Here is a 24491-nt window from a genome sequence, read left to right as displayed (position 1 = left end):
TATGAGACAGGAACTTTCTTAATTGTGCGTGATTCTTCAAGCAGCATCAAGTAAACTAGGCTATTGATTTCGAAAGGATTTGTGCTGAAGGAATATTTTAATAAGGTACAGGCAGCAGGTACAGTGCTGCTTGAAAGCATGTGAACTCTTTTACTATGAAATTATTTATTGAGAATCAGTGTTTCTCATGTGACATAATAGGCGTGTAATGACCACTTTCATGTGTTACTTTAGAGGAAATCATGTGTGTAGCAGAAACACACAAGTAGTGTAAAGGTACAAAAATAAGCAAAGCCCAAGTTTTAGTGGTTAAACCAGGTAGGTAAGTAGTCAGGGGTGTAAATCATCATTATTCAAAGTTGAAGAGTTAACATTTAGATTGTATACAAGAGCAATGGCCATCCCTGCCAGGTTCACACACCGCTACGTGGTTAGTTCATTACTTCTAGGGTGAAGCTGAACTGAGGATAAAGTGAAAGGCGGGGAATAACGGGGCGTTGAAAAGAGCTTCCAGCTAAGAGGCGTTACGGGAGGTTCGACGTCCATTAAATGGCACCCCTTTCTTAGCTCTTTATTTCACCCAACTTAGAGACCCCCAGCGCAGTTTGTGGGTGCTCCAACACACTGCTAAGTCAATGTTTAAACTCCCGAACTCACACGGCTGCTCTGGAGGTGCGGTGTTATCAGCGGCATGTGTTCGCCTTCCCCGACCTGTCCTTGACACCCGGAGTGTACGTGTCTGTGTGTGAGAGAGATGTGTTTTTCCCCCTTTTCTTTTTCGGCCACGTTTGCACAGACCGTGTGGGTCTGCGGGGAATGAGAAAGAGTCCACTCTCGCAGAAGTGACAAGCGGCGATGTCGGCGCTCAACGTCTCCCTCGGCTTCCTAGTAGGAGTCACGACCCTCACGCTGTCGGCTGGATCCATCCTCCGGCTGCGACCCCTGTGGAGCTTTTCCGCCGAGTTTCCGGCCTCCTTCATGCTGGTCGCGTGCTGGCTTGAGGTGCGGACGCTCGCGGAACTGGGTCCGTGGGCTGCCGGCTTCGGTCCCGACGTGGCCGCCACCGCGCTCTTCCTCGTGCTGCTCGCGCACGGCGTGGTGTCACGCGGCGCCTCCGGGAACCCGCTCGTGATCTTCGGGCAGTTCCTGCAGCGCGAGACCACCGCGCCGCGCGCGCTCTCGGCCCTCGTCGGCCACTTCTCAGCCGCATGCTTGGCTCAGCTCGTCGCGCGCTTCTACTGGTCCCTGGAGCTGAGCGACATGCACCTCATTCGAAACCTCATGGCGCGCGAGTGCACTCCGGCGCTGCGTGGCTCCATGCTCCAAGGCGCATTCGCCGAAGGCGTGTGTGCGCTCCTGTTCCACCTGATGCACCTGAGGCTTCAGCAGAGCTCCGCCCTCCTGAGGGTACCACTAGTGGCGCTGCTGCTCACGGTGCTCTCGTGCGCAGGTGAGTCCATCAGGCCAACTTCCCAACAATGTCGTTATCAATAATAATGATGATGACGACGACGACGACGACGACGACGTCTTTCCCTTCCACAGCCAGCAGCCACACAGCGGGCTTCACAAACCCCTCCCTGGCCTACGCGCTCACCTTTCACTGTCCCGGCTTCACGTGGGCCCAGTACTGTGCCGTGTATTGGCTGGCGCCCCTAGTCGGTAAGCGCTCACAGTACATCACAGATACCCTAGTACACATCCTTACATGAGATCATTGAACAAAAACTGTGGTGAACATTTATTGCCAACAGTTGTTACTACATCCTTGTGCTTGTATTGATATGAAATTTCCCAAACTGTAACCCATCCATCCACAAAATCTGTTCATCTTACACAAAAATTAGCATTGCTACATGTAGAGCAGAAACACTCTGTGTTACATAATGTACACTTTGAATGTGAAGTTTGTCAAATGAGCAGAACTCATATTTTGGTAACCCGGTTCACTTTTCAGCGACGGTCACGGCACTGTTCCTGTACACTGGTCACATCCCCCGTCTGTTCACACGCAACCTGCTGTACCCCCAGAAGAGCCGCTTTCGGGTGCCGAGAGCGAAGCAGCAGCAGGATCGCACTGACAAGAGAGGGGAAACGAGGGCAGAGAAGAAAGGCGCTTGAACAGAACTGCGGTCGTAAAAACGATATCACTTTCCATCCTCACAAGTCTGGTGTCTAGTTTTATCACATGAGCAAGTAGTATTTTAGGACTATTGTCAGCAGCCGTTTACACTTTGACAAGTCTGTTTTTACTAGTACTGTTTTAGCAAAGGTTCATACAGTGAAACATACCATCTGTTCAACATAACACATTTTATTTTTCCACTCGTTGTCATTATGTGAATTATTTCCACAGTCCCAGATTTAGATAAAAGGAAAATATGAAATTAGATTACTACACAGTTGTTAAATACTCAATTTATGCTGGAAATATTGATTATCCCACCTGCAGAGATTATACATACAGTGGCAGAGTTCAAGTGTCACCAAGGAACAATAGCAGAATGTATTTAGTAAAGATAAAATAAAACCCACAAAAAACTATGTAAAGGTAAAAAACTTCACAGCACTTTGAACTGAGGTAGCAGAAATAAACTACACAATTAATAAAGAAGTTATTTCCCAATGTCACAAAGATGAACTTCACTTGTGCCCGTTTACCATTAATTCTAAGATATGATAGAGAACTTTTCCTGCACTTCACGGCACCCAAATAGCAGGATTCCCATGACTGACAGCAATCGCATCATACTGTTAACGTCACGCCCGTGGTATCATGTACTGTACATTAAGAGTCAAAACTGGTTCACGCTGTGCTGTCACGAGGTCCAGCACTTGAAATGGGGGTTTTAGGGACCCTTTCAGGAACAAGATGACTCTGCTGCAGCCCTGGGCCCTGATGGAGGCAGGACACTCTTGGAGGCAGATGGCCCTTTAGGAAGCGCCCCTTTCTGGGCAACTTTGTCTGGTGTTCTTTGCTCTGTAGTTGCACACAAAAAAAAATAACGCATCTGCTTAAACCAGCTGAATAAAATCACTTTGCCTAAGAGGAGGAAATGAAAATATTTAGAATGCACTCAAAAAAGAAATGGCAAAGACACAAACTCCGTGGACTGCGGCTTTGGTTCTGCTCAACCCACCTGGCTGGGGCTGGTTCTCCAGCTGGGCCTCAGGCTGATCCACCCACAGTCGGTGCTCAGGGTTGTTGAGGAACCTCTTGGTCTGCCCACAACTGAGGCAACGGACTACAGTCACCCGACGCCTCCGACTGCACCCTGAGTGACAGCAGGAGTTTCAACATAGGCCAATAACCTCCACTTTGCGCAGTTTTTTCTATAGATGTGGATTTTTAAGTCACAATTTTACACAAGTACAAGTATATTCGTAACAAGACTTTTCCAGGATGACCCTTAAACCATGAGGTCCAAAAATCTGATCAATTAAGGCCACAGAAATATCTATTTACTCAATGAAAAAGTTTAAAGGAAAAACTCCTGTCTCTTACCCTCGAACACATGCCTGTTAAAAAGTAGTCCTATTAATCAAGGCACTTGCCTTGAGCTGCTCTAATAAAAACACCCTGCTCTACAAATGGATGAAAGCATCAGCTCAGCAATGAGATAACAGTAGTGAAAGTCATGATAAAAGCAGAAATTCAAGAGAGTGGCTGAGAGAATCAAACCAAACACTTCGGAGCTAAATGCTGCTGGTCCACGGTTCAGCTCATCACATCACATCACATCTGCGACTTGATCCAAATCTCAGGTGGGAGGTCATTCGGATTCGGACACAGTACTTACGCCTCTGTCTCACAGTGGCGGTGACACCGGGCACCAGCAGGGAACAGCACTTCTTACATATTGTTCTTTTCACAGATGGATCCCTGTCAAAAAAATTTAGAGTTACAGGGGCAAAAGGTTCCCTTAAAGGTCAAAGCTTTCTTGGGTCGTGATGGGTGGACACTCCAGACTGGATGGAAGGGTTTGAAAAGGAGTCCTTGTAAAATACTCAGAGTGAATGGAGAACAGATGCTATCAGGTGGACTGATGTGGAGGTGATGGTGATGTGGGCAGCACGGTGGCACAGTGAGTAGTGCTGCTGTCTCACAGCGCCTGGGTGGTGCAAGATTATGTGGGTTCGACCTCCACTCAGGCTGTGTGGAGTTTGCATGTTCTCTCAGTGTCCGTGTGGGTTTCCTCCAGGTGCTCTGGTTTCCTCCCACAGTCCAAAGAGATGCTGTTCAGGTTCCCCCATAGTGTGAGTGTGTTTCACTGATGCATGGATGAGTAACCCCTTGTTAGTAGTTTATCTAGCAATGTAGTCACCTTGGTGAATAAGGTGTGGGCTAGTATTACTATTAGTAGCACTACATAACATAGTAGTTACCTGTGCTGCAAAAGCATCTGCAAACTAGTGAATAAATGCAAATGTGGAGGTGATGGCAACGACCACACGTGTGCTCACTGTCTGAGGACCAGGCGCTTGGACACGGTCTTCTGTGTGAAGCAGTAGAAACGCGCCAACTCCACATTCTCCGCCGGGTTCTGCTGGAGGACACAGTGCGCAGCCTGCGGTCGGAGAGGAAAAACCACAAGAAGAAGAAGAAGAAGAAGAAGAAGAAGAGCAGCGCTGAGATCATCGGCATCACGGCTGCGCGAAAACTGCGCTTCACAAAACTTAGTGAAACTAAGCAGCACTGATTGAAGAGAAGAAGGGCGCACAACTGTACCTGATAGAGAAAGTTCAGCCGTTGAAAGGCTTCTTTGTCCTTGATATTTCCTGCCATGGGCAGCTCGCCGCTTCCAAACAGATCGTTACAGAAAGGGGTCACGGTTTAATACCATGTCATTTTTGAGTCTGAGGCAAAAACAGACACGCGACGGTTGCTCGTCGCGAACCCAGGCCCTGCCTCTGCTTCGCACATAACATAAACAACGCGGTTATTCTGGCAAGCAGAGCGAACTGAAGTCAGTGCATTTTTAAATAATTTAAACTAGTGTTTTTTTTTTTTTTTTTTTTTTTTTTTAAAGAGAGTAACAAAGCAAAAACCGCTCCATTAATTAGCTGATAACTTAACAGCTACCAGGGGGGGAAAAAAAAAAGAGACTCATTTAAAACGTGTTTGTCCTAAGTTGTGTTGTTAATAAAGTTTTACAAACGTATTCCGGACGGGTAGCGAAGTGGGACAAACTGTATATTCCGTTCAGTACTAGAATGAGTTCCTGTAATGTGCCTCCGATGCATGTACGAATACTGTTTATAGCAAATCGCATTTAAAAAATGTAAATCTCAATTAAAGTACGTTTTTACCTTATTGTTTTCCACTTCATTTTTCTTCTCTGAACTGTTCACTTAGGCTGCAACTGTGTCCTTATGGGTGTAAGATTTTATCACAAATTGTTTAAAATTTCCTCTAACGTAAGTGTAAGTGCAGTACTGTTTTTAGAGAGAGTTCTATAATTAAAAAGTGGGGGGAAAAAAAGCTGGCCCGTACGGGGATCGAACCCGCGACCTTGGCGTTATTAGCACCACGCTCTAACCAACTGAGCTAACCGGCCATTGCTGCAGCTTTGTTCAACACATACTAACTCATACTTATTCTGTAGAGAATTTACTTTGTACGTTAACTCTTATTTCACCTATAGTCTTGCAAGTTATTAATTTCAACTCAAATAAATGCAAGCAGTGGAACACGAGAAGGACGCGCAACTCTGCCATACTGCGCGAAAGGCTACAAAACGGTCCAGGATCGCAGGCGGTGCGTGTCGTGTGTGCGTGTGTGTGTTCTTGCGTGTTTCTCTTTTCCGCGGCGCGTGTAAACAGAGACACGCCTAAGTGCGCAGACAGGCGGAATGCGGGCACCCGCGCAGCTCCCGCGGACCTCCTACCGGAGACGCGTCCACGTGTTTCTCTGTTTCTGCCCCCTCCCCCGACGCACGCACGCACGCACAGGCACACACAGGCGCGCGCACACAAGCTCATACAGAGACGCGCACGCCTCTGCCCGCGCGCGCAGCGCCCACGCTGTTACGCTCGTCGACCGTGGCCCGTCCGTTGTCCGCGCGGCGCAGCATGAAGGGCTCGCGCGCGACGTTTGCCCGCGAAAGCAGCCTCGGCGCCGCCAGGAGGAAGAAGTGCGGCATCACGCTGGAGGAAAAGTTGAAGATAATCCGAAAATTCCAAGGTGGGCAGAAGCAGTCGGCCATTGCTCGCGAGATGGGCTACGCGCGCTCCACCGTGTGCACCATCCTGAAGGACCGCGCTCGCATCATCGAGAGCACCAAGGACCGCCTGGTGCTCAAGTCCAAGATCATCACGAAGAAGCGGCAGTTCCCGATCTCGGAGATGGAGAAGTTGCTCACGAACTGGATCGAGGACATGGCGGAGAAGCAGGCTGCGCTGAGCCTCACCATGATCCAGGAGAAGGCCCGCTCTCTGTACGAGGACGTGAAGGAGAAGGCTGGCATCACCGAGGGCAGGTTCATCGCCAGCCACGGCTGGTTCCTGGGCTACAAGAAGCGCGCCAACATCGACGACATCAGGGTGGCGGGCGAGACGGGCGGCTGCGGCGGCGCCGCTGGCGCCGGCGCCGGGGCCGAGGAGCTCGCCGGCTTCCCCAAAGCCTTGTCCGAAGCGATCAGGGAAGGCGCCTACGTGGCCGAGCAGGTGTTCGCCGTCGACGAGACGGCCCTGTTCTGGAAGCGCGTGCCGAGCGGCACCTTCGTGGCGGAGGAAGGGAGGTCCGCGTCCGCCTTCAAGGCCGCCAACGACCGCCTCGCGCTGCTGCTCGGCGGCAACGCGGCCGGCGACTTCAAGCTCAAGCCCCTGGCGGTTTATCGGGCCGAGAGGCCGCGCGCCCTCAGGAACGTCGTGCCCAGCATGCTGCCCGTAACCTGGAAGTCGAACCCCGAGGCCTCGGTGACGCTGGCGCTTTTCGAGGACTGGTTCAACAGTCACTTCATCCCGCAGGTCAAGGAGTACTGCTTTCGCAAGGGGATTCCCTTCAAGGTCCTCCTCGTTCTGGAGCGCGCCCCGAGGCATCCCGAGGAGCTGGGCGACTTCCACCCCGACGTCAAGGTCGTGTTCCTCCCGCCCGAAGAAAGCCCGCTGCTGCAACCCGTGGCTCAAGGTGTCGCCGCCTCCTTCAAGGCGTACTACCTGCGGCGGATGTTCTCGCAGGCCATCAGGGTCACCGAGGGCGACGGCGGCATCAGCCTCCGCGAGTTCTGGAACAAGTACGACATCCTGGACGCCGTGAAGAACATCGCGGCCGCTTGGTACGAGGTGAAGTCGACCACGATGAACGGCGCTTGGAAGAGTCTGTGTCCCGGTTTCGTCCATGGCTGGAAGGTGTTTTCGGACGTAGAGGACACCGCCGAGAAGTGCGTGGAGCTGGCGCGGCAGCTGCGGCTCGCGGTGAGCGAAGAAGATGTCGCCCAGCTGCTCCGGAGTCACGGCGATAAGCTCTCCGAAGAAGACCTCGTGGAGCTGGAGGCGCATGTGAAGGAAGAGGAGGAAATGCAGGACGTTGACGCGCCCGCTGCGGCAAAGAGGTTCACGGTGAAGGGACTCGCCGAGGCCTTCCATCTCATAGATGCCGCTTTGGCCAAAATTGAAGCGATGGACCCAAACACGGAGAGATTTGAGAGCTTCAGGCAGAGTATCTTCACAGATTTGTCCAGTTACAGAGCTATCTACTACGAGAAGCAGCTGGCAGCCAACCACTCTACTCTGGGTATCTGACGGGTGAAACAGCGGCGCTCCGGCGTGGCGTGAGCTGTACGCGGCCAGCTTACCGTTGTTAGTCTTTCACTACACTTAAGAGTGAGCCCAACGCATTTAACTTTTTAACCAGCTGTTCTAAGTCGTCATTAAAGGTTAAGTCGGTGCATTAATCACATGTGTGCACTCAGTGTCCACACTGGAGAGAGAATTTTAGACTTTGTATTAAACGCTTTAAAAAGCCCAAACATTTTTCCGTCTTTTAAATAAGTCCCTATCAGCTGACTTTGCCAAAGCAAAAACATGAATCGGACTTATAGGTGCTAAATCTGTGCTTGACAATATTTTCATTTCTTTATATCAAAAGCAAGGGGGGTGCGATGGTGCAGTGGGTTGGACCACAGTCCTGCTCTCCGGTGGGTCTGGGGTTCGAGTCCCGCTTGGGGTGCCTTGTGATGGACTGGCGTCCCGTCCTGGGTGTGTCCCTTGCGCCCTGAGTTGCCGGGTTAGGCTCTGGTTCCCCGTAACCCTGTATGGGACAAGCGGTTCTGAAAGTGTGTGTGTGTCTATCAAAAGCCTTAGCTGTGTTGTTGTTATGCTGCTGATGCTGATTTTTCAAAGTAACAGCCTCTTTTAAAGAAAGAAAGAAGTTTTAATTCCGGGGGAGATTCAGTTGCATTGCTGTAGTGTACAACATACATTTATTTATATAGGTGTAAATACTTAAAGTGACCAAATTGTACTTTAATTTTAATCATTTACAGGCAGTCCCCGTCTTACGAACAAGTTCCGTTCCTAAGTCTGTCTTTAAGTCGGATTTTTCACGTAAGTTTGGTACGGTTCGTGTCTAACGTCAGTGCGTCAAATGTTTCTTTTAGTATCTAGTATATCGTGTACCTTTCTATGCATAAAAATCATTAAAGAAAGGCTTCCAGATGCACTAAAACATCTTTAACGTAATAGTACTGCAATAATAGCAATAACAATAATAAATATAACTACAGTATTTATAATAGAGAAAGAGAGGGAGGAGAAGGAGAGAGAGTGTGTGTGTGTGTGTGTGTGTGTGTAAATTAGTATATTAAACTTTAATGATAGCTTTTCCGGTGTTCATTGGCGTTTCACCTTTTTCCGATCACTTCATTATTTTCACTTTATTTTCAGTTGTGATCGTTTCCCGTTTCTTTGATGCATCACATTTATGCCTTGGTGTCATGGTTACAAGGGGGAGAAGAAAAAAAAATTCAGCCAAATACAGTAACACACGAGACACTTAACAGAAATGTGGTCCGACTGAAAAGAAGGAAGTCTCTCCTACCTCGGGCTCATTGCCCACAAACCGCTGTAGGCGCGCAGTGTTTTGACGTGTGTTGCAAAGTAGCAGCTGTTTGTTATTACGAACCATTGTATGTAACTCAAATTTTTAACGTAATAGGCTTTGGGAGGGTTGTTCGTAACTACAGATTGTTCGTAACTCAGACGTTTGTAACCCGGGGACTGCCTGTACTTTTAATCTGTATTTTTAAAGAGGTGCTGCTCGCTGCTCTCGTTCGCTTAAAGCAGTTTTCAAGATTCAAGAGTTTTTTGTCATGTGTACAGTAAACAGTTCATTACACCATACGATGAATTTTTTACTCAGAATCAGAATCAGAACGAGCTTTATTGCCAAGTATGTTCGCACATACAAGGAATTTGTCTTGGTGACAGAAACTTCCACAGCACAGACAGAACGACAGTGACAAGACAGATGAGAAGAGAATATGTGAACGAAGGATAAAAAAATATATAAAAATATAAAGTACCCATTATACAAAAATAGTCACTAGACATTGTATGTATGTAGAGGTATGTTCTATACAGATGCAAGGGAGTGTGAGTAAGAGATATGATGTGATAAATAGTTATAAATATAAATAGCATTGTGTATTGCACTGGTTTACTCTCTAGGGGGGGATTTAGCTGTTCATGAGGTAGATGGCCTGAGGAAAGAAACTTTTCTTGTGCCTGGCTGTCCTGGTGCTCGGTGCTCTGTAGCGCCGGCCAGATGGCAAAGGTTCGAAGAGGAAGTGGCCTGGATGCGAGGGGTCTACAATGATTTTGCTCGCCCTTTTACTGACTCTGGACGAGTACAGTTCTTGGAGAGCTGGGGGGGATGTGCCGATGATCTTTCCAGCAGTCCGAACTATCTGCTGTAATCTTCTGATGTCTGATTTCGTAGAGGACGGACTCGATGACCGCGGAGTAGAATTGCATCAGTAGCTCCTGTGGCAGGTTGAACTTCCTGAGCTGGCGAAGGAAGTACAACCTCCGCTGGGCCTTCTTCACGATGGAGTCTATGTGGGGCTCCCGCTTCGGGTCCTGTGAGATGGTGGTGCCCAGGAACCCGAACGACTCCACTGATGATTCTTCCAGCAGTCCGAACTATCTGCTGTAGTCTTCTGATGTCTGATTTCGCAGCTGGGCCGAACTAGCGGCTCTAGACAGTGATAGAGGTGCAGAGGACAGAGTCTTTAATCATGCATAATTCATTCGATTTATTTCTGGGTCAGTTTGCAGTAACGCTGGGATGTAGCTGGAAGGACTGAAACTGCTCTAAAATATATCAAAGTAATTTTAAAATCAAAGCACATTATTGTCTGCGCAACTGGTTCCTACTTGGCGGTTCATTCATTGTATGATGGATCAGACTCAGAGTCCGGACGAAAGATGTGAAGCGGAAGGGACCTAAAGTCGGTCTCGCGTTGCAGTCGGGCGCATTTTACCACGATTTACAGGTAAACTCCGCTTTCTGGCACGTGCATTCGTCAGGCTCCATAACAACTGCGTCTGAAAATGACTCTATTAAACTTTGGAGCAACTTCTCCAGTAAATACCAGGGTGCGCTGATTTTCCACGTGCATTGGTGGTTCAGTGGTAGAATTCTCGCCTGCCACGCGGGAGGCCCGGGTTCGATTCCCGGCCAATGCAACGGAAGTTTTGATGATTAATACTTCTTTTGCGTGTCCCAGTTATAGAGCACTCTGTGGGCTTTTTCTTTATGTTGAAAAATTAATACCAAGGATAATGTTATTACGTAGCATTATAAAAAATTTGCTACTGCCTCCCCGTCGGGGAATCGAACCCCGGTCTCCCGCGTGACAGGCGGGGATACTCACCACTATACTAACGAGGAATAGACATGATTTGTTTTTAAACCTTTGTTTATGAATGAACGAAGGCGCACATGGAGTGAGTCATTATTCACAATGGACCGGAGTTTATTTATTCTGGGTTTATTACATGTGACTCCAGCTGCTGCCCCCAAATTCCGCAACTAACCGATAAAACACTTCAATGCCCAAAATGACAGAACTACAAAGGGATACATTGTGTATCATCCCTTGGTTAAAAGAAAAGAAAACAAGAGCTCCTCGTTAGTATAGTGGTGAGTATCCCCGCCTGTCACGCGGGAGACCGGGGTTCGATTCCCCGACGGGGAGGTGTCAACCGTTTACTGCAAGCAGACATGTTTTTTTACTATTAGTCGCTAAGTACATCGTGTGTTCACCGCATGGTTCGGATGGTGAAGCTCACTTTCAACACAAGAAAAAAAAAGAGTAAAAAAAAAAAACGCAACTTTGCATTGGCCGGGAATCGAACCCGGGCCTCCCGCGTGGCAGGCGAGAATTCTACCACTGAACCACCAATGCCTGAGCGTACAGTCTTTCCACTGCACAGTTCAAATTCACACACGTGAAAACTGCCTATGAAAACTATTACATCAAATTTTGGAGCAATTTTTCAAGGTAAATACCAGGGTGCGCTAGACGTGCATCGGTGGTTCAGTGGTAGAATCCTCCCTAACCCTAACACGTGTGGACTTACAGGAGCTGAGAGTCATGTGTCAGCATTTTACCTTATAGGAGTTGGTAGGAAAGATACTCTTCTAAAGAGAAAGCGGAGACGGAGGTGCAGGGAGACTGGTTACTGTTCACCTGTTGGCTAAAAAGTCACATCTTGGCCATGAGTCAAGTTTTCAGAATACTGCTTCAGTTTTCACTTTCTTTCGAAGTAGTAACTCGAACAGATCTCTTGCTCAGGGGTCCAAAAGTAGGCCCGCTGCTTGGGTCTTGGACCCAAATTATAGGTAAAATCACATCACATCAGCAGAGTACAAGCCTGAGTGAAAGAAAAACGGGGGGGGGGGGGGGTTCCACTGAAGACACCATCCATTGGACTCGTCGAAAACCATACATCACAACACTTGCACATTTTTTGAAAATGGCAATTCATTGCTGCTTTCAATTTTCAACAGTGACATCACACTGAGCCATTAAAAGTCACAGACAGGAGCATTCTGACATTTAGATCCCTTTGACAAAGGCAACCGGTATATTTTACAATGATATGTGCCATTGAAATGTACTAAACTAGAAATAATAATGCACTTTTTATTCAACTGGGATGTATTTTTCTTTGATCTTGCAGAAACAATGCTTTTAGTTTAGAAAAAAAAGACTAAAAGAAGTACAGTAATGATCATTCCTCATACCATCATTAAGACAAATTTGCTAATACTTTACCTTCTGGAGAACAGTTGGATTGTTAAAAACAAATAACAGTATACATACATACATACATTTATATAACAGCTAGTCAAAAGTCCTGATTTCTAATCTGTAGTTAACCTTTTCCTTCTTTTAAAAGTACATAATATACACACACTTTTTTTCCCCCATTTTTATCTGAAGGTTTATCTACCTAATTCCCTGTGTATTAGAAGTAGCTCATCTCATACAGTACAGCTAGTTTCAGTTATTTTTAAGACAGCAAGCCCCAAGGGAAAAAAAAAAAAAAAAAAACAGGTATATGAGATATTCTATAATGTGTACAACTTAAGATGATCTACAAAAAGGGCACAGAAATCATGATTTCTAGGGTTAAAACAAACTCAGAACCCTGGTATCCTTGTTGGATGGGTGGGTTGAATGAAAGACACATAGTAAAACATTGTGCCAAAGCAGCCATCTCCAACTCCAATGTTTCCTGACATAATTCTCATGCATCTATAAATAAAAACACACAGAATTATGTCAGGTTAAATACTTTTCCAAGATGTCTGCGAGACAAAATGGATCTTGTAGCTCTGTATACTGTGAAAAACTATGAAACCATGGAGAAGTTACAGGACCTACCAGGTTCAAATTCAGATCAGAAAACAAGCAACATGGAAAAGCAGAGTACAGCTGCCAGAAACATAAACTGGCAACAGCAACATCCATAGAAAATGGCACATCAATTTGCACAACGAGGAGTGGATTTTAGCTTCATTTTAAATAAGCTGAAGGCAACAAGTGACGTGAAAAAAAAGACAAAATACATCCTGATTCCTCATTAAAACAATGCCCACTTCCCCCGACAAGTGTGACACTTTGGGCATCTGTCAGTGAAAACAAACACGTGGAAATTCTGGCAGTTTTAGAAAAGGCTAGCTTGCCGAGGAGAGTTTTTAAGGCAAGGGAGAAGCTCTCCCCATGGCAGGGCACAATCATACAGTTTTGGTGTCAACAGGCTGTTTTGGCAGAGTTACATGGGTCAATGGCACAATGGCATAAGAGGGGGCTGGAATGCCATCAGCAAGCTAGCGGTTACTCTTCATGGCCTCCTTGGCTGCCAGGATGAGGGGTGTCAGACTGGACAGGGGCTTTGCCAGCTTCAAGAATGGGTGCTGCCAAAGAGAGCAAAGGGTGGGGGGTGTCAGGTTTGCATAAATATTCAATCATTAGCCAGTCCTATTTAAGAAAAAACCCTAATCAGACTACCTTCAGTCTCCCACTGTATAAAGAGAATTGACACAGGAAAGCGATATAAAACAAAGTGAAAATGTAACTCGACAGTTTACGAATAACTACGAGGAAATAGTCAAAATAACCTTTTTTTTTGCCACCGAAGACTGAGTGTGAAGGCATGTGCAGTGTTCTACAATGAGTCAGACATTCAGAAGCTTGTTCCCACTGACAGGGTGGCAAGTGGGGCAGAACTTACCTGGAGCAGTTCTTTGCTTCCACCCCTCTTTTCAACATCCATCTCAAGGCAGCGGTTCAGGAAGTCCCGGAAAATGGGAGAGAGCTTCTCTGGGTTCTGGAGCTCCGGGGTGCCGTTAGTGGCAATCAAATATAGCGCCTCGAAGTCAAGCAGGCAAGATGAAGAGTGAGAGGCAGTTTTCATCATACCCCTCATCCCCATCATACACTCTTCTTAGTTGACACATACAGTACATGCAGACATCCACGGAGCTCATAGCTTTACCATTTTAATCAAACACACAAAGCTACCAAGCATGATACGGTGCGTTTTCCGAGTGCCCTTACTCTCAGGGGGTTTTCGTTGAGGTAGGGCGGCTCACCCTCTACCATTTCAATGGCCATGATGCCCAAGGACCAGATGTCCACCTTGGGCCCGTAGGCCTTCCGAGTTACGACCTCAGGGGCCATCCAATAAGGCGTGCCCACCATGGTGCTGCGCTTGCTCTGCTCAGGGGTGATCTGAGCACAGAAGCCAAAGTCAGCTGGGGGGGGGGGGGGGGGGGACAAAAATAATGAGTTGCAGTTATAGGAAACAAGAAAAAAATACAACAACATTTGTCCAAATATCATAAGCAGTTTATCGTCCTACTCAAACACACCACGCAAAGCTTTTGCTGAATTTTCCATAGTGGTTTGGAGGCAGTTGAGACCAGTTGTCTTGTTCGCAAATTTTGAATGAAAAAAAACAAAAAAAAAAAAAAAAAAAAAAAAAACAAAACACACTGGGCACAACTTTAAAACAGAAATTAAGTTAATGCTCCACAACTAGTCCAAATGACTTGCAAGTGGGCACCGGGCCCAAGCCAGCAGATGGACGACTCACTGAGTTTCACAGAGCCGTCCATGCCCAGCAGCACGTTGTCACTCTTGATGTCCCTGTGGATCACCTGGTTGGCATGTAGGAACTCCAGAGCTTGTAAACACTGAGCAAGGAGGAGATGCAGACAAATGCTGGTAAGGGGTTGCAGGGTCAACAGCCCGCTGCCACGAGGTAACATGAATGCGCTAATTTTAACATGTGCGGACTTATTATTGATACTGTTAAGTTTTAAGTAACTCATTATTATTAATCATGTTAATATACTGCATACTGAATTGTTGCTGTCACATGTCATCTGACCGAAATTGGAAAATTTACCTAGCTACAGGGACAATACTCCTTGGAATGGTGTAACAGTTAGCAAGAGACAGAGGATTTCCACATGAACACTTTGGAAATGTTCACTAATTTTATAAAAATCAAAGGCAGAGCCTAAATATTAATGTTGATGTTGTTTGCAATATGACCGTGAACTGACCTCTCTACACACAGCGGCGATCTGAGCTTCATCCATACATGTTTCTGTCACCACATCTGTCAGGGAGCCACCGGCCAGGTACTCCATCACAACAAAGAGCTCCTCCCCAACCAGGAAGCTGTCAGAAACCACGTGACACAAAGAGTCAATCAATGGGATGCTCCACCACAAGAACAAGCTCCTCCTTCTCCAGGAAGCAATGAAGAACCATTTGAGAAACAGAAGTACTGCTACAAGAGCTCCTATTCCATTCTCCTTTTTATACCTGTCAAATGTTTTACAGACACTGTTTAAAAAATAACCTTAAACATTCACGTATCTAAACTTTTGCAGTCTTTCTAGTGTAACGCTCCCAATGAAACTTGGCTACATATTCTTTTGCATTTAATAGGCTGGACAGGGACTGCAGCTCTGCATTAATGTACACAGTATATATTTACTGAGATGCTTAGCGAAGAAGTTTATCCAAGTAAATTATTTTTAACTGACTTGAACTACATATATTTTTTCAACTGAAGTATCTTGCTTAAGGCTAACCCAACCAGCTCCTTTCCTGGATTTCAACCAGTAAGATTTTGGCATCTAGTTTTTCAGCCTGTAGCTTCCGTCCGATCACCTGTCCAAGAAGTTGACAATGTTGGGGTTCTTCAGTTCTTTCATGACCAGGATCTCATTGATGATCAGCTCCTTCTTGGGCTGTTTCTGCAGGTTGATCTGCTTGATGGCCACCTATGTGAAAAAGAAGAGCAACTGTGAGCCACCATTGACACCACACGAGGTACATGAGCAATTGAGCATGGGACCCGTGCCATGGGACCTCGTAAGTACCATTCATGAGAAGGACTGCATGAAGGCTCCATTTCACTATTTGGAATTCTGTGCAATTACAAACGTCCGGTCAAATTTCAGGTGCCCCTTTTAGAGTCCTTCCTACATCACTCATGTCAACTTACCTCCTGTCCTGTGGCGACATCAATGGCTGTGAACACTGTACCAGAGGCCCTGAAGGGACACAGGGAAACAGATGCAAAGATGACTACATACACAAAGACAGGCTGTTTTACAAAGCTTGATTCAAATCCCATTACTGCTGTACAATCTGACAAATATACTAGCAGTACAATCACCATAAAAAGTAAAGGACACCCCCCTCCCCCACAAGAGTTTTACCTTTCTTACAGAAAAACAAAAAACAATAAAACCCTTCTCTAGGACTTGTCATATTTCACCCTGGCTTTCATTTGAGGACCAACAAAACAGTCTTAAAAACCTGCCTTAAAAAAATTACGCAATACGAAACGATAATTTTACCGCCTTGTACCATATTCTTGCAGCAGTGGGTTGAAAGACATATTTGTTAGGACTCTAGCAAAACTTTGGCAGATAACACCTCTGCACACAAATAAATTTAATGATTGAAAGCAGGCTCACCCTTGACCAATCTTCTCATATCTTGTGTATTTCTTCTTGGGGTCTCCAATACTGACGATGGTTCCTTCAGGTAAGAATGTTTGGTTAAAGTACTTTGTAACAGCACTATGAGACCACGTACAGGAATGTCAGTGGGTAAAGCAGCAGTGTGATACAGCGTACGTAAATTGTCTGATTCAGTCACTTGAATAACTGCATCTATTTAATAAAAGTAATGTCAACATACTAAGTTTCTCCATGATTTCTTCATCAGTCATCTTGCCCTTCTTCTTCTGTTTGTCTGCAGCCTTGGAGGCAGCATCGCCATCTGAGCTTGCTGCTGGCGGGGGGATGGGGTCAATGACAGATCGTGTGTAGACCTATGTGAGTACCACAAACAAGGGACAGGTGAGTTCTGGCTGGCAAGTGGAGGCATGAGGACCTGAGTGTTTGTGTCACTGGATCACAGCAAGATACTAGGATGGCCAGGGTAAAACAAGACTCACAGATTTGGTGTGTTCCGGTCGGGGTGCCACAACTGGCGGTGCATCGTCATCATCCTCATCATCATCTGGGTCCTTCACATGAGCTGTTGAAGGCTCTGTGCCTTTCTTCATGGGCTGGGACAGAAAGGGGGTCAGGGAATCACACCTCTAGCACCACTGGCTTATGTTCTGCTTTCAGCTGCTTTCTGACAATACCAAGCTGCTTTACAAGTCTCCACTTTTAACCAGTTAGTTGCTACACCCTGTGGCCATCTTTGGACCTCATTGAATTCTTATGACGCCTTTACAAGAAACAGCTAAATGTCACATGGGCAGCGACTAATGTATTTGTGTTGATATTTTAACCAAGACGAGGACTCACCGGTTGAGTGCCTGAGGGAAAACCATCTTTTTCTGTGGAAGAGAAAGAGAAAAAGTAAGAGCCAGACTTACTGCTGAACCAGAAAACAACACAGGGTCACTCTGATATGGAGAGCTTGAGTAACAACACACATTCACAGGGCCCCAACCTGAGGAGAAGCTGAGGTATTTCTGCCTGCTGTTGCCAGTGGAATCATAGAACTTGAGCACATCCAGCACAGCCTGTGGATTCTTCTTTTGCTCCGACTTGGTGATGTTGGAGGTCTGGAGTAGTCGTGCCCACTGTTCCGGCATGCCCTAGTGGGAACAGGGAGAAAAGGCGGAGTCAAGCGATGGAACAGAGGGCTGTTCATCGGGAGCACAGGACTGAGTTAAGCACTAGAGCACTACCAAGGACAGGAGTATTAAACAGTGAGAGGAGTGAACTCCTGAAAGAGACAGTCAGGTAAAATAGGAATATGACAGGTAATGCTGCGATACAGGGTGAGTGGGGGTGAGGATGAGCTTCAGGTTGGAAGCCTTTGGAAATCACGGAATCCATTCATCTATCCTTAAAACGTTATTACTACTACTGTTTATTAACATTTTATCTGGAGTAAGTTACGTTACGTGCCTTGCTCGAAGCTACTACAGTAAGACCCCCACTTTGTGTCATTATGGTGCCTAGAAACACAGAAGCTCGCTGCTCACCGTGAACTCCCCGGTGACTGCATCGAAGCCAACATGGATGGTGTGCTCAAAGTCCGACGGGGGCGAGATCTCCGGCCGCTCCTTCTCCTTCTTCCTGCTGCCTGCATTTGAACCACACTGGGGTCACTTGGGTTCATTCTAATGGAGCCCCGTGCCACTAAACCCTACTCTATGAATGTAGTGTAAAAAAGCACCACTTCTACAGCTGTGAACCACATAACAACAATATTCTTTCAGAGAGATGCACTTCAGGAGCTCACAGTCTTAACAGACTTTTCTCCGAATTAATTACATCATTATTATTATTTATAAATTTTGTGGAAAGCAAGTTACAATGTTTGTGCTATAAGTAACTGCACAACAACTTACCCATTTATACTGCAGGGTGTTTTTTACTTTATCAGTTCACAAAAACAGAACATACAGCACCAGAAATGGACTTTTAAGTATTATTATTTGAGTAAGACATAATAATCAGTTCAGGGCTCTAGTTGTTCTAGTTACTACAGCAAGACCATGCAAGGAACCTGACACCGACACGCTCAGGTCATGCCCAGGTAAGACAACTTCACACATAGGAGTCCATTATCCTTGCACTATAAGTGGCCAGGAGAGAATCGGATCCCCCCAGGATCCACCCCAGCCGCACCTTTCTCTGCCCCAGAAAAAATGGAGATGATCTTGTTGCGGGGTTTCTTCTCCTCTGGCACAGAAGGCAGGGGCTTGGAGCTGTGATTGGCTGACAGCGGGTCTTTGCTGCCGGCGCTGAAGATGGTACTGCTCATTCGGACAGGGGGCGCGGGCGGCTTGTCTTCCATCTCCCCGTTGTCAGACATGACAGACACACGCAGGAGCCAACGGGAGGGGAGGTGAACGAGAGAAGAGCACAGGGGCCGACCTATGGAATTGTGCAAACACAAAATTGAGAGGAAAAAATAAAATGTGACGTGTGTGAGTGACAGAGAGTGTGTGTTCCACTGATGTATGGATGAGTGACCCAGTGTAAGTAGTGTATCTAGCAGTCTAAGTCACCACGGTGAATAAGGTATGTGGGCTCATAACACGACACAGAGTTCACTGGAAGTTGCTTTGGAGAAAAGTGTCTGCTAAATAAATGTAAAAGTAAACACAGACATACTGACAATTAGCACTTGCACCACACCTACCTGCAATCCATAAGGCTACTCAACAGCCACCCACATATGCAACTACACAAAAGATACTTGACATGAAGTGTGTTTCCATATATATTATATATATACAAACACACAGTCTCGTTGTACATGTTTCAGTGTTATATGTACTGTCTGTTTGTTGCTGTATTACTGTCTGTATTTAATTCCTAGTTTGTATTACCAGCTTTTACAGTGTGCAGAAGACACACAAGCATTACACTGTGCAAAGTATACCTGTACGACACACACACACGACAAAAAAGTTGAACGATCAAACACAGTGGAGTGCTGCACCATCAGTCTGGACTTGGGAAAGACCTGTGAGTCCTGTGCACCATGGTAAAAGGGACCCAAGGCTAAGTGCAGTCTCCCAAACAAGAGAACTCCCTGCGGTGCAAACTTGAGAGGAAGAGATGTGTTTTCATCACAGGAAATTGATGCTCTGAGCAGTTTCTCCTTGGCTCACTGTCGGCATTCCACCGTCGTTGGGAGAAACGAGAGCACTGTGCAGCATCACAGGGCAAAGAAGCCTGGACAAATGCATGTGTGTGTGTGTGTGTGTGCAGGCAAACTTGTATAATCGGTTAAAAACAAAAAGCGTATACAACATGAAGATGGCTCACCATCCTCAGGAAACTCAGAGACTCTGGCCAAAGTTGACTTACCTGCCAAATCTGGCTTCTCGTAACCCAACACAATGACAAACAAAACTGAGATCTGGTGCAACAGATTTTAGGGCCAATAATCCCTTCTGAGCACAACGGACAAAACCACACAATGACCGTCTGACAAGTGGATGTAACAAAACACCAGAAGAAGCAACTGGCAAGAAGTCATACGTTACGAGTATGACTCCTACACATGAGGAGAAGCTGATATACTTCTGCCTGCTGTTGCCAGGACTCACAGTTTTAATGCTGAACATGCAACAAGGCAAATGCACACACTCAGACCAACAAGCAAGCGCTGTGCGATGGACTCCACAAGCAGCAGAGATACTGAGACATCCACCCTCTTGCCGCTGATGAAATCATGATGGGACAGGCCACAAGCACGTCAGCGTACAAACGTACTTCCTGCCTTTTAGCTACTGGGCTCTCAGCCTGACATGGAGCTCACGTCTAAAACAGAATGGCTCAGAGAGTCAACAAAGAGCCTCTTGCAATAATCTGCGAGACACAGGGGAGGACTATTGATCCACTAAGGAAGAGTGGATTCAGGAATTTCTTTATCGCTACAACGCATCAGCTCTCAATCTGACATTCTGCTCTGGTGTTTGTTTCACTGGTGATCTTCACTACTTATAAACAGTGGCCAAATGCATTTTTCCCCACAGTAAAAAAAAAAAAAAAAACAGAAAAACTTCTACAAAGACAAATTACATTCTGTATTCTTATCATTGCTTTAAAAAAAATCTTAATTCACTCTGCACAACCTAACGCCAAGCCTTAATCATACACATTTAATTTGTCAACGGTGGAACCTTAAACCATGGTTCGGTGATAATGGAGGTGGACTCAGCATCAGCAAACGTGAAACACCCACACCCAACGGTACCGCGGTACTGACTAAGAGAAAACTGACAGGCCGAGCAGACAGAATGAAAACAAAAGGGAAGTAAATTACTACGCTTGGATCCTTCTTGACCGAGGGCTTTGATGGAGCCGTTCTCTGACTCGGGTGTTTATATAAACTGATAAACACAGTGGTTTAGATAATACGAGATTACCTGGTGCACCGCAGATCCGTCTTCCAGATTTCCTGACAGTTCCTAAAAAAAAGGCATTTTGCAACCCTGCCTGTGGGCTTTTAATCTACTAGTGGATATCGCACTTCTTCTTACACCAAGAAAACCAGCTGACAGCCAGAACTAATGTCAAACCCAACTGCTCACTTCTCCCTTTCCTTCCGCCTCGATGCTGCCACTCCCCGCCACCCTGCACACATCATGATCCAGACCAACATGTTCGACTGCATTCACTTTTATACGGCAAGAATTTTTTAATATGCGAGAACTTAACCGAACAGTTCAATTTAAGAATCTCGAAAAGTGGATGGAAGTATTTCAAAGCAGCTAGAAAACTTTATTTCCTGGAGAGCCAAACAAAGCTCCCCTCGGTCGAGGAGTCCAGAGAAATCCAGGGAAACGGTTCTTCACACAGCAGTGTCGCAGTGTCCCTCTCGCTGCACTTCAACTACTCACACTTTCCTCATTGTAGAGAATCAAATTACACAGCTGATAACATACACCTTAGACTTTAAAGTAATGTAAAGCGGTGCATACTTATAAGTACATTGGCAGAGTCTTTGCTACACTAACTTAAACTAAAAACTGGGTTTAATGCTTCTGGCTCTAGTTTTCAACAATACTAATGAGCTGCTGCCATGCGACGGACTGGCCCGTCACACCCCACTCCATGCCTTGTGCTCCCACAATAGACTTTGGACCACCACAGCCCTGCACTGGACATGTGGTTATTGATAATGAATTAATAAGGTAATGAACTCTAATGTGTTATGTTGACCTGTTGCGCGTGAATTTCCCTGCATCGATTAACGGGTTATTTTATCCTGTTCTGCAGACTCAGGATGGATGAACTTCAGGAGCTCAGGGGTCCTCGGCCAGCGAGACACGTCGTCCTACCTTCCCTGACTATGTAGAACGGAACTTCTAAGAGGAAATGTTGGAATCAAACTTCTTGTACCACAGCCCCAGTATGACTGCTTACTCCAGCTCCAATCCAATCCAACCCAACCATGATTGCTCCTGCTGGGCCAGAAGCTGGGCACTGGTGCAAGCCAACTTCATTTCCTGCAATTAGAGCAAATGTAAACAGAAGGGGTTTCGGGGTCATCAGAACGTGGTCCGTGGGGGCCGTCTCATATCCGTGGCCTTTCCCAGAGCTACACCCAAGTCCCATTCCCCCTGAGCCAGAATGCCCACCGTCAACCCTGGCGTGGCCTTCATGGCGGCTGAGAAGATTTGGGCTTTTGCAGCATGCCTCAGTAGAAGAAAGTCGCGGGGGTTCCTTACTGGCGCGGCGAAGCCGAGGCCAGCAGCATTTATGACTCTCACTTCCCACATGACACCAGGCCCCTTGCATAAAGCTGTCTAGAGCCCTGCGATGAGCTGAGGAGGACACGCACACAGCCACACAACGCCGTCCTGTGCCACGTCTCAGAAACCTGCCGTTCCAGTTGAGCGGTATATTTAATCAGTCCATTTATTTAGGCTGTTAAAATTCAAAGCAACCGACTGCTGTTGTGCATCTGGAGAAAATGACGTGGCCAAGCACCCTACCATAGAATGCTAACGCTGGTCTTACTTCACATGACATGTTTTCTCCTCTGTTTTTGTCTTCTTATGCAAATATCTGTTTAATGTTGGAAAATTCTCATTGCTTGAACAAGAGTGCAGATATAAATCCCAGCCAAAAAACATTTTAGGGCACACAAGCCCATAATTAGTAATCCATAACCTATCATAGAGTGATATCTTCCTCTTGTCAGAGCACAGAATGGAAAGTGGTACTTTTTTAATTATTTTTGTTAGAACCGATGTGAAATTTCAGCACTGGGGCAAGGACAGTACACAACACACAGGGCTGAATGTGAATAAAACAAAGAAGCAGCAAACATTTTCAATTAAAGTTAATTAATAATGTTTAGCTCAGAAATAAAATCTATGAAAATATGAATGAATTCATTCTCCTTTGTAAAAAAAAATTGCTCTGCCTTGTCACCCAGCCTGTTTGCGCAGATTCACCAGGTACCTTGAAGGTACATCATTGAACGTAGAGTGATAATAATGAAAATAATAATAATAACGCTGCAGTTTATTAAGCCACACGTGTCCAGTTCAGCAGCAAATGACACTGTGACTGGAAACAGCGTCTCACCGCTGGAATAAGTGCTTCCGTTCGTTTCTCTGCGGTCACTTGTCTGTGTCTGTGTTGTGTGTCGGGTCCCTTCGCTTCGCTGATACATCATGATGATGGTCATGATGCCATGCCGAGGAGCGGAGCTCGAACCCACAACCACACACACACAGCAGGCGCAGGACACACTGGTCCAGGTTGAAACGCATGATGATCATGATGATGTGTGTATTGAATTATAATAAAAATAATCAAGTCCTTAGGTAGTGTGAGGGATGTCTCGAGAGTGTAACAATGAATCAATCAATGACGCCCGTCGTCATTCGTGAAGGAAGCGCCGTGATTTTTTGTTTCAGCGCCACACACTTTGCGCCCCACAGATGAATGGCTGGAGAAGTTGCGAAGACTAGAACTTAGAAGAGCGCGACGTGCGGCGAAGCGGACACGTTTCGGCCCATTCTCTCGCATTTTCTGCACTGCTACACACCTCAGTACGGAGCCCGCCGAGCTGCTCGCCGCCGGACCGGAGCCGCTGCCTGCCGGGGTCGGTGTGCCGCCAGCTGCGAGCGCTGGACGCTGCTCTTCTTCGCTGCTCTTCGCTGCTCTTCGCGGTTCTTCGCAGCTCCTCGCGGCTCCGCGCTCCGAAAACTTCCACAAACTCACCCACCGCCTCACCTCAGGACACCGCGGGAGCTTCGACGTCCCAATAACCAGCGCCGAGCCACAGGACAGCTCTGGAACGAGCTCGTCAACGGATTTAGGAGCAATATAAACACGTCTACTTTTCCTTCTGTTTCTTTTTTAATCTTTAATCTTCTTGTCTGGACAGACCCGCAATGGCGGAGGGGAAGCGGAACTACGGACCCAACCCAGTCTCGGAAAACACTCTCTCGGCCTCGTCAGCGCTGCGGTCGATTCGCTCACACGGGACCCTTTCACTGTTGGAAAAAAACATTTTGCGTGCGTATAAAAGACTGAAATGCACCTCCACGGTTTTGATCAAGTTTTAGAGAGAGGAAAAACTACTTTTGTGTTTACACTGCATTGTGGGAAATGTAGTTTTGATTTTCATAGGCGGACCAATCCGGGCGAGACGCGGCCAAGAATGGGAATAAAACAGGTTTGACCGAGTGTGCGCTGGGAATTGTAGTCCTTCTGTATCCCACTGCAAGTGAATTCAATGCTTCTTGCTATTTTTGCACGTTCTCGGCCGGTGCCACAACACTCACTTTCACAAAAATATTTAATATTAGTTCACTTGACATAAGGGGGTGTGGTGGCGCAGCAGGCTTGACCGGATCCCGCTCGCTAGAGGGGTCTGGGGTTCGAGTCCTGCTTGGGGTGCCTTGCGGCAGACTGGAGTCCCCTCCTGGGTCCGTTCCCTCCC

The 24491-nt window shown here is 46.6% G+C and overlaps 4 protein-coding genes and 5 non-coding genes across 9 annotated transcripts; 4 read left to right on the top strand and 5 right to left on the bottom strand.

Annotated features, from left to right (window-relative positions):
- The first annotated feature begins 818 nt into the window (after positions 1–818).
- Positions 819–2329, top strand: aqp12 (aquaporin 12). Its single transcript, XM_018740969.2, has 3 exons — positions 819–1450; positions 1546–1662; positions 1958–2329. Exons 1-3 carry the CDS (start codon positions 856–858, stop codon positions 2119–2121), a joined length of 876 nt encoding a protein of 291 aa, XP_018596485.2. The 5' UTR covers positions 819–855; the 3' UTR covers positions 2122–2329.
- A 77-nt stretch (positions 2330–2406) lies between these two features.
- rpp21 (ribonuclease P subunit p21) lies at positions 2407–5896 on the bottom strand. Its single transcript, XM_018740968.2, has 5 exons — positions 4730–5896; positions 4465–4568; positions 3801–3883; positions 3141–3275; positions 2407–2980 (listed from the first exon to the last, which is right to left on the bottom strand). The coding sequence occupies exons 1-5, from the start codon at positions 4784–4786 to the stop codon at positions 2862–2864; spliced, it is 498 nt and encodes a 165-aa protein (XP_018596484.1). The 5' UTR covers positions 4787–5896; the 3' UTR covers positions 2407–2861.
- On the bottom strand, positions 5485–5558 carry trnai-aau (transfer RNA isoleucine (anticodon AAU)). The gene has a single exon. It is a non-coding gene; the product is annotated as a tRNA-Ile (tRNA).
- Positions 5897–5977: 81 nt separating the features above from the next.
- Positions 5978–8091, top strand: LOC114909158 (tigger transposable element-derived protein 1-like). Its single transcript, XM_029246111.1, has one exon. The coding sequence runs from the start codon at positions 6073–6075 to the stop codon at positions 7741–7743; it is 1671 nt and encodes a 556-aa protein (XP_029101944.1). The 5' UTR covers positions 5978–6072; the 3' UTR covers positions 7744–8091.
- A 2527-nt stretch (positions 8092–10618) lies between these two features.
- Positions 10619–10689, top strand: trnag-gcc (transfer RNA glycine (anticodon GCC)). The gene has a single exon. It is a non-coding gene; the product is annotated as a tRNA-Gly (tRNA).
- A 133-nt stretch (positions 10690–10822) lies between these two features.
- trnad-guc (transfer RNA aspartic acid (anticodon GUC)) lies at positions 10823–10894 on the bottom strand. The gene has a single exon. It is a non-coding gene; the product is annotated as a tRNA-Asp (tRNA).
- Positions 10895–11129: 235 nt separating this feature from the next.
- trnad-guc (transfer RNA aspartic acid (anticodon GUC)) lies at positions 11130–11201 on the top strand. The gene has a single exon. It is a non-coding gene; the product is annotated as a tRNA-Asp (tRNA).
- A 139-nt stretch (positions 11202–11340) lies between these two features.
- On the bottom strand, positions 11341–11411 carry trnag-gcc (transfer RNA glycine (anticodon GCC)). Its single transcript has one exon. It is a non-coding gene; the product is annotated as a tRNA-Gly (tRNA).
- Positions 11412–11977: 566 nt separating this feature from the next.
- Positions 11978–23778, bottom strand: pak2b (p21 protein (Cdc42/Rac)-activated kinase 2b). The gene is made up of 15 exons (XM_029246385.1): positions 23592–23778; positions 18701–18949; positions 18052–18152; positions 17511–17658; positions 17363–17394; positions 17002–17115; positions 16743–16875; positions 16517–16580; positions 16039–16087; positions 15702–15814; positions 15086–15203; positions 14611–14710; positions 14073–14269; positions 13747–13884; positions 11978–13429 (listed from the first exon to the last, which is right to left on the bottom strand). The coding sequence occupies exons 2-15, from the start codon at positions 18885–18887 to the stop codon at positions 13343–13345; spliced, it is 1581 nt and encodes a 526-aa protein (XP_029102218.1). The 5' UTR covers positions 18888–18949; positions 23592–23778; the 3' UTR covers positions 11978–13342.
- Between the last annotated feature and the right edge of the window lie 713 nt (positions 23779–24491).

This window comes from Scleropages formosus, chromosome 19 (assembly GCF_900964775.1).
Source record: "Scleropages formosus chromosome 19, fSclFor1.1, whole genome shotgun sequence".
NCBI lineage: Eukaryota > Metazoa > Chordata > Actinopteri > Osteoglossiformes > Osteoglossidae > Scleropages > Scleropages formosus.
This window is presented reverse-complemented; position numbering and strand designations above follow the sequence as displayed.